The 9004-nt window shown below is 45.5% G+C and overlaps 1 protein-coding gene across 1 annotated transcript; it reads left to right on the forward strand.

Annotated features, from left to right (window-relative positions):
• The first annotated feature begins 1291 nt into the window (after positions 1-1291).
• LOC117346693 (lymphotoxin-alpha-like) lies at positions 1292-7339 on the forward strand. The gene is made up of 4 exons (XM_033916675.1): positions 1292-1673; positions 4111-4153; positions 4612-4677; positions 5394-7339. The coding sequence occupies exons 1-4, from the start codon at positions 1488-1490 to the stop codon at positions 5804-5806; spliced, it is 708 nt and encodes a 235-aa protein (XP_033772566.1). The 5' UTR covers positions 1292-1487; the 3' UTR covers positions 5807-7339.
• The last annotated feature ends 1665 nt before the right edge of the window (positions 7340-9004 follow it).

The raw sequence follows: 9004 nt of genomic DNA on the forward strand, positions 1-9004 counted from the left end.
GTAGCTTTGCATGCCTGTCACCTCCATTATATGCAAATCTCTCTCATGCATTAGAGAGAGTATGAGTCCACCAGGACAGACAGGGGAAAATGCCTGAGGACCTGAATAAATTCATGTAAACCATTCTGAGTTCCCTGGGGAGAACAGTATAGAAAATGGAATAAATCAACAGTGTGAAGAGTTTCAGCCTCTGATAACCAGAGCTGGTATTGTGATGTCATAATGCCTCATTCCACCAATAAGAGCCAACCTCAGCAGTGATGTCACAATGGCTTGACTGTTCTGTACTTGGCTCACTTTTGCTACCTTTAGATTTCTAGAGTGGCGCAGGGGTTAAAGCTACAGCCTCAGCACCCTGGAGTTGTGGGTTCAAATCCCATGCTGCTCCTTGTGATCCTGAGCAAGTCACTTAATCCCCCCATTGCTCTAAGTACATTAGGTAGAGTGTGAGCCTGCCAGGACAGATAGGGAAAAGTGCTTGAGTATCCTGAATAAATTCATGTAAACCATTCTGAGCTCCCTGGGGAGAAAATGGAATAAATCAATAGTGTGAAGAGTTTCAGCCTCTGATAACCAGAGCTGGTATTGTGATGTCATAATGCCTCATTCCACCAATAAGAGCCAACCTCAGCAGTGATGTCACAATGGCTTGACTGACCTGTACTTGGCTCACTTTTGCTACCTTTAGATTTCTAGAGTGGCGCAGTGGTTAAAGCTACAGCCTCAGCACCCTGGAGTTGTGGGTTCAAATCCCATGCTGCTCCTTGTGATCCTGAGCAAGTCACTTAATCCCCCCATTGCTCTAAGTACATTAGGTAGAGTGTGAGCCTGCCAGGACAGATAGGGAAAAGTGCTTGAGTATCCTGAATAATTTGTAATCTGTGTAGAATTGTATAATAAGCAGAATAAAAATAGAATGACCTATCTATTTGCATTCACATGTGTTTTAAGGAAGCAGATTTAAAAAGAAAATTTACATGATACTGTAGTATCTGTTTTTTGTGGGTTTCTTAAAATACCCATTATAAAGACAGCACTAGCCACATCGTTGCAGCATTTTGCTTCCTCTTTTCCCCTCTTTCCTTAAAATACTGGAGCAGAATTGATTCTCTTTATTTTCCTTTCACCGTCAGATGCTTGAGAGAGAGAAAGAGAAAGGGGGAGGAACCTGCCCTGCTCTGGGTGTTAACTCGGAAATTTCCCTGTTCTGTGACATCAGAGAGGAATTTCTTGGCCGCTACTCTTTAAAAACAGGTCTCCAGCCCAACGAAAGGCAGACGAGAGACCAAGAGTTGGAAAGAGGAGAAGGGAGATCAAATTAATGCAACCCGATCGTTAAAAGTCCTAAAAGAAAAACCTCCTCAAAGATAAAATTGAAAACAAGCAAGAAACACATTAAACGTTGGAAATAGGCCGCAGCCAGCAGTCGGGATAACTTATTTTTTTTTTTTGGTCCACTCTTTTGGAAATCCGTCCGAAGGCGAGCCATGAGCGCAGACAATGTGGCGTTGGACCCCGAGAAGGGAGGGCTCATCGTAATCCGGGAGTCCAGGCGGAGCGACCACTGCTGGAGATACCTCAGCATCTTCTCCATCCTCCTTCTGTTGGGGGTCAGCACGTTTCTGACGCTGCTCCACTTCCGCATCATCCCGCAGTTCGGCCACCCAGCACCAGTGAGTGGTTTTGAATCATCCCCTTTCTCCCCTCCCCCCCCATGTACCAACCATGTATCTGACTCCCCTCAGGGCCAGTCCAAGATGGTTAGACGCCCTGGAGAAACTTGGCGTTCCACTTCCAATGGCCTTTTCAACCCTTTGCCCCCCTCCCCCACCCCGAACAACCACGATCACCCCAACATAGGGTTAGAAAAAGGAGGACAATCTGTCCTCCTTACTTCCATTGCTTTCAATGGAAGTAAAAAAACCCGGATGCCTTAATCCGTCCTCCTTTTTCTGGAGCCCTATGGTAACCCTACGCCCTCCCAGACTGGGTAAATGGGCTATTTGAAAACGGCTCGCTCTCCCTGCTACTAAAAGTATGTCTCATTGTCTCTTTGAGTTTATGTGGCTGTCAAGATGGTATCAGTTTGCTGCCTTATCCTTCTGATTACTATGACTATTAATGATTCCTATAGCGCTACCAGATGCACGCAGCTCTTCTGATGGTTGGGCCAGCCCTCTCTGCATTGTTTTTGTGTCCTGAAAGGGGCTGCGCCAGCCCCCCCCCTCCCCGAGCAGAGAACGATTAACAGACAATTGACCCCCCAAAATTATTTATAAAAATGCGATTATATTTCTATAGATATTGAAATGAACAGAAACGTGTCCTCCGTGGACCCTGCATCAGGAGACAAATCTAGCGACGTGAGGGAAATCTCTCGGCATATGACTATTGTCTAATTAGATTGTAAGCTCTTCTGAGAAGGGTCTGCCCATTGTATTTTAAAATGTACAGCGCTACGTACGCCTTTCAGCGCTATAGAAATAATAAATAGTAGTAGCAGGAGAGAGGAAAGACTTTGAGGGAAAAGGGGAAAAGTGGGCATCGGAGGGATGCCCGGAAGTAGAATGTCTTTGCTACAAGAGGTCTTATGTGCCTAAGATTTATTAGTCGGCTTTTGAAGAAAATCATCTGTTTTTACCGTGTTTGCTACTGTGCTTTTGTGATTTCTTAGTTGACCCTCGAAGAGAAGAAATAGTGTAGTTACTTACCTGTAACATAGGTTCTCCGTGGACAGCAGGATAAGTTTTATTATGTAGATTTTATATGGTTTGTTTTTATCTTATGTATGTTTTAGTTGATGTAACAAGTTTTAAATAACTAAATGAGATGCGCATGGGGGAACAGGAATATAGATGGACAGGCAGACGGGTGCAAAAACATTCGTACCCCAGAGCTACCTGCGCCTTTGCTGTCCTGCTCTGAGCTGGGACTGGGTGAAACGAGGACCCCGCAGACCTCACAGATATTAACCCGCATGCTCTTGAAAATCTGCTTACCTCGGGGAGTGGGGGGGGGGGGGGCGGGATCCGCGGGAGCTAAAACACGGGTCTCTGCGGACCCTGGTGCGCGGTTAAGATCCGCCAGGTCCGCAGCCAGCAAAGGTAGAAGTTAAAAAAAGAGGATCTCGCGGACCCTACGAAACGAAAAGCGCATGACCTTAAAAAAAAAACAAAAAAGATGCCTCGGCGTGGGGTCTGCAGAGACATCCTTGTTTTAGCGCCCGCAGACCTCACGGATCCCGCTCACCCTCCAAGGTGAGCAGATTTTTAAGGGTGTGCGGGTTATGATCCGTGAGGTCTGCATGTTACCCAGTCTACCCCCTCCTGAGCTCTTAATACAATAAAAGGTAATTGCGGTATTGAAAGAGTGGGGAACCCCATGGAAGGCTTCCAAAAATTACTTAGAAGGAGTTCTTTGTGCTGCAGATGAGCTGAGTGAGCGCTGGCAGCAGGCCAACATTTATTTCTTGCCAACAACTATTTTTCTTTGCCGTATCCGGGAAGAAACCTCGTCCGCCTGGTTCTGCGTTGCTGCCGTGTCCTGCTCTACAGGTTACTGAGCAAGAGCAAGGTGTTCCACTCAGAAACCCCATCTCATTATGTGCTGTGTTCATACTTTCTGTGTATCAGTCTGACTCCTGCACGGAGATCTGCTGAAGATTTTCTCTTCAGCTGTCCGTGCTGGGGTTTAGTTTTATGTTTTTTTTTCATGTATCAGTGTGGGACTGCGTCGAAGATCTGTTCAGCTGTCTGTGCTGTGTTCTTGCTTTCGGTGTATCTCCGTGCATGGAGCTCCATGCGGCTGAAGATCTTGTCTTCAGCTGTCCGTGCTGTTTATTTTCTTGTATCAGTGTGACACCTGCGTGGGGGCTGTGTTGAAGATCTTCTGTTCAGCTGTCTGTGCTGTATTCCTGCTTTGCCACTACCAGTGTGATAGCTGCAGGGAAGGAAAGGAATAATCTCCTTTTATTCTTTTTTTTTTTTACCAGAATAAACTTTGGCACTGAATATCTTTAACTGTCTTACTACCATCTACAGTTCACATATGGCTCTTTCTGGAGACTAATCCTTATCACGTCTGATTTTTGTGTTTGTTTTTTTCATGTAGAATGACCTCCCAAATGAACAGAAGGCAGAATCCGCTAAATTATGTAAGTGCACTTTCTCTTCCTCAGTCCTCTCATGGTTTTTTTTAGAACTGGGAACCAAAATGATTCCAGGCTATGCAAACTAAGAAACAGGGCAAATCAGAAGTGAAAAGGAGAGACAAACCCTCTTCCTTCACTCTTGTTCCTCCCACATGTTTTATGTGAAGCCGAGGAAGTGATACTAGATGGCTGGTGGAAATTGGAGAAATCCAAGGTTCCGGGGGATTTTGAGGGGTTTCTAGGAGTTGTGGAAGTGAAAATAAAATCTTGTGAGTTGAGGGTCACTGAAGCTGCCCCGTGGAAGACCTCATTTGGAGTAGCATGCGCAGTTCCTGAAGGCCGGAGACGGTCCTGGGGTGGGGGGGGGGGGAGCCAGGGATCTGTGGGGCTGAGAGGGAGGGCAGGTAGAGGTTAAGCACCTGTCTTCACTCACCAAGTTCTCCATGTCTTCTCCCCTCCAGACGAGACGCCGCAGCTGATGAAGCTTCAAGCGCTGAAAGAGAACAAGCCGGCAGCCCACTTAGTTGGTGAGGGAAATGTTCAGCCGCGACACACTAGCGTGATAGTGACATATTAAATGACGGAGAGAAGACCAGTGAACCGCTGAGTCTTCCAAGGAAGGTTGTTAGGGTTGCACCACGCCCCGCAGTGCAGGATCCTTTCCTTGTGTTCTTGGGGTTGGGTCATTTAACTGAAGTGCTCTAATGTCGCATCCCACCATTTCTCGTTTCCTCTGGTCTGCACCAGGGTCCTGGTAGAGACTGTTATAAAACCTACATCTGCCAGCTGAATAATACCAAGGGACAGATTTACTAATGTGTGCTAATGTGTTTTAACAGGAGTTATTTGATGGGGGGAGGGGGCATTTTCTAATGGGTCTAAAAAAATCTCCTTAAATGTGAAATAGCACACATAATACCGTAATAGCAATAAATCTCTTCCTAAGTGAGACAACGGAGGCTAAGTTCCCAAGATGTGCTCGTGGGGGACGTGGGGTCCGAACCCCGACTTCCCTCAGTCCATTGCTCTGTCCACTAGGCCACTCTCTAGTGTGCCTGCTGGGTATTGTAGTTTCTGCTTCTTCTTGGAAACTAAAGTCCACGGGTGCTCATAAGAGAAACCATGCTCAGCTTCTCTTATCTCTGCTGATCTAGGATCCCGCTCTGCTGTCCATGTGGTCTTCTACGACGCCGAGATAGTTTTACTAACCCCCTACCCCTCTCCTTCTTCCGGATTCTTGCAGGAAACAAGGAGAACAACGGGCTGGTTTGGTCCGAGAATGAGCTGGAAAACCAGGATGATGACCATTCGCCGAAAATGGAGGTCCGGAATAATGAGCTGATCATTCCCGCCGGGGGCCTCTATTTTGTCTACACCCAGGTGGTCTACACGGGCAGCGTTTGCCAGAAGGGCCCGATCCACCTCGCGCACACCGTGAACCACATTTCCACCGAGCTCGAGAGGAAGAATCCCATTCTAAGTGCCTCAAAGACGGCCTGCGAGAATCGGGCTTTCAAAGAAGCCTGGTTCCACACCCTCTACGAGGGAGCGGTCTTCCGGCTGAATAAGGGCGACCGGCTCTCCACAGAGACTCTGGAAACCTCCCGCCTTTATGACGCCCCTGGCCAAATCTACTTCGGGGCAGTGGCCTTGTGATCGAACTGCAGAAACATGGCGACAGGGCCTTTGGAGTTCGGATGCTATGCATTCATTTCTTCTAAAATATCATATATATATATTTGTTTATTTATTTAATATTTATATTATTTATTTGCTCTTCTTTTTCCTTTAAAAAAAAAAAAAATGTGGCTCATGCAGAGCGAACCTGGAATTGTAAGGTCAAGATGTGTTTCTGTCACTGAGCTCATCAGCTAGTGCAGAATTTAAAAGGAACGAGAAACACATTCTCGGCTTCAGGATCCACTGCTGCTCTGCATTAGCCAAGCATCGATCAAGATAATATGTGGCTGGGGGACCCGCGGGAGGGGTCACTTTCCCATGAGGATTTTTTTTACCAGTGGCAATGGAAAAAGGTGCGTTTTTGTGGCCCCCTCCCCCCCAAAAAAAAATAGACTGTGCTCAGGGGTTCATTATCTATATTTATTTATGAATACAGTATTTGTTTTTTATATATATATATTTATAAATTATTTATTTGTAACATTATTTTTACAGCTGTGACTAAAGGTGCTGGCATCAGGGTTGGGGGGGGCAGAGGTTACCGGGTCCTGGAGGCTCTAGAGACTGCCGGCCCCCCCCATCCTAAAGAGTCACTGGTGAAATAATCACAGTGCAATGTGCTGTAATCATGTGACTGAGTTGGTTTTTTTAAAAAACTATAATATAGTAACATGTGTGTAACATGTGTGTGTATGTATATCTCCAGCTATACATAGGTATATGTATATTTGGAATCATTTTGAATGAGATGTCTGATTGATTCAATCAGAGGACTTACTTTCTAGGTGCTGGGTGCCCTCTGAGAGGGCAGAAGTGCAGGACCCTGGGGTAGGTTTACCAAAAGGCTCCAGAAAAAGAGGGCATCTTGAGATATCTGGGTTTTACTTCCACTGAAAGCAATAGAAGTAAAACCCAGATGTCTCCATTTGTTCTCCTTTTTCTGGAGCCATATGGTAAGCCTACCCTGGAGTCTGTAGTTTGCTCCATGCAGAGAGAGATGGATACTGACAGAGCGACAGAGACCAGATTCATCCCCCTTTTTTAAAAGTTGGGCAACTGTTTTCCCTCCCCAGTGTTTGTACTTTCCATGGTCTGTGTTTTGACACAGCGATATTACAGTGTTGGGATGGAGAAAACCTGTGTCCAGGGGGGTGGGGGGATAGAAGAGGAAAGGTAGAAATGTATACATTAGTTCTGCTAACAACAGGTAGGGGGAGACAGAGAGGGATGAGAATGGAATGTCTTTAGAAGGAGGGAGGGAGGTGAGGAGGACAAGTGCATTTGGCTGACACATTCCAAGTGTTTTAAACATTTTACCTCAAAAACTGTTCAAAATGATTATTCTGTTTTGTAATGTGGCTTCAGAGGTTGAATGTAAGCTTTTGCAACAGCGTGAAGCTAGTTCCTCTGGGTGGGGTTTCCTCCTCAGGAAAAGTCTGTATAAAGTTTCCCGCATCATTTCTGCAGATGTACAATGAAACAGTGTTGAGCCAAATAAAACAAAATTAAATGTGATCACCCTTGCGCTTTTGTGGACTTAATTGATTATGGAGGAGTTTCTGTACCCTCAACATTAGGCTGGTGGATGTAGAATTGAAATCTAGGTCTGCAGCCGTTGTAGTTCTGTGCTATGAGTAATAAACTGTTACAATGCCAGATGGTGTGGGAAGTGGGATTAGAGCCTGGGTCTGCAAGTGTCATAGGCTATGAGTCAATTCTATATGTTGTTACCAATAGTCTATCAAGCCCAGTAGTCCATCCTCACGATGGCCAATCCAGGTCACTAGTACCTGGCCAAAACTCAAGGAGTAGCAACATTCCATGCTACCGATCCAAGGCAAGCAGTGACTTCCCCCACCATGCCTTTCTCAATAACAGACTATGGACTTTTCCTTCAGGAAATTGTCCAAACCTTTCTTAAAACCAGCTACACTATCTGCTCTTACCACAACCTCTGGCAACACGTTCCAGAGCTTAACAATTCTCTGAGTGAAAAAATGTTTCCTCCTATTAGTTTTAAAAGTCCCCTAGTCTTTGACATTTTTGATGGCGTGAAAAATCGATCCACTTGTACCCATTCTACTCCACTCAGGATTTTGTAGATGTCAATCATATCTCCCCTCAGCTGTCTTTTTCCCATGCTGAACCCTAACCGTTTTAGTCTTTCCTCATACGAGAGGAGCTCCATCCCCTTTATCATCTTGGTTGCTCTTCTTTGAACCTTTTCTAGTGCCACTACCATATTTTTCGCTCCATAAGACGCACCTGACCATAAGACGCACCCTAGATTTAGAGGAGGAAAACAAGAAAAAACCCCATTCTGAACCAATTTTTCCCTGCCAGGTTCTTCACCCAACTCCACACTCCTTGCAAGTTCTGCACCCTGTCACCCCTCCCTGCCAGGCTCTGTACCCTGTCTCCCCTCTGGTGTTCTAGTGGTAGGCCAAGACAGGAGGGATCCATCCCTGCCGACTAACAATTTTACACCCCCCAGTACCTTTTTAAATCATCCCCTTGTACCCGTCCAGTACTTTTAAATCATCCGCCATCCCCCCAGCACTTTTATGGTAAACAATTTTTTATTGATGATAAAGAAAAAGAAAACGAAACAGCATGATAACCCATCCCCCCTTGCAGCGACTCAAGCATTGCCCTCAAAGAAGATCCAACCCAGCGTCCCCTTATCCCCCAGTACTTTTAAAACACCCGCCACCCCCACACTCTTTTAAAACACCCCTGTTTATTGTACTGTTTGTGTTGATTTTTTTATGAGATCAACTTGTCTGTTTTTTGACCCATGAGGCAAGTGCATCGCACACTAAAATGTGGTGCCGTGTCCGGTCTGCATCTCTTATGGATTAATACAATATATTCACTTATTTGTTCATTATCCTGGCTGCTCTTTGGAAGTCCGTTGTTCAAATCCCACTTCACTGGATTTTTCTGCAGGGCCATCATTCTGTTTGGACCAGAGGACAGGGAATGTTACTCTCTTGACCAAGTTTTTAATAGCTATAGACTTTTGTGTGTTCGTTTCAAAGATTTAAAAGAAGTGTGTTTGACATTTTCCATGCCTCATCATTCTATATAGAAATTTACATTCTGCTAAGCGTCCCTGTACCCCCAGTACTTTTAAAACACCCCCAGTACCTTTTTTAATCAGCCCTCTCGTAC

This window comes from Geotrypetes seraphini, chromosome 12, assembly GCF_902459505.1.
Source record: "Geotrypetes seraphini chromosome 12, aGeoSer1.1, whole genome shotgun sequence".
Lineage (NCBI taxonomy): Eukaryota > Metazoa > Chordata > Amphibia > Gymnophiona > Dermophiidae > Geotrypetes > Geotrypetes seraphini.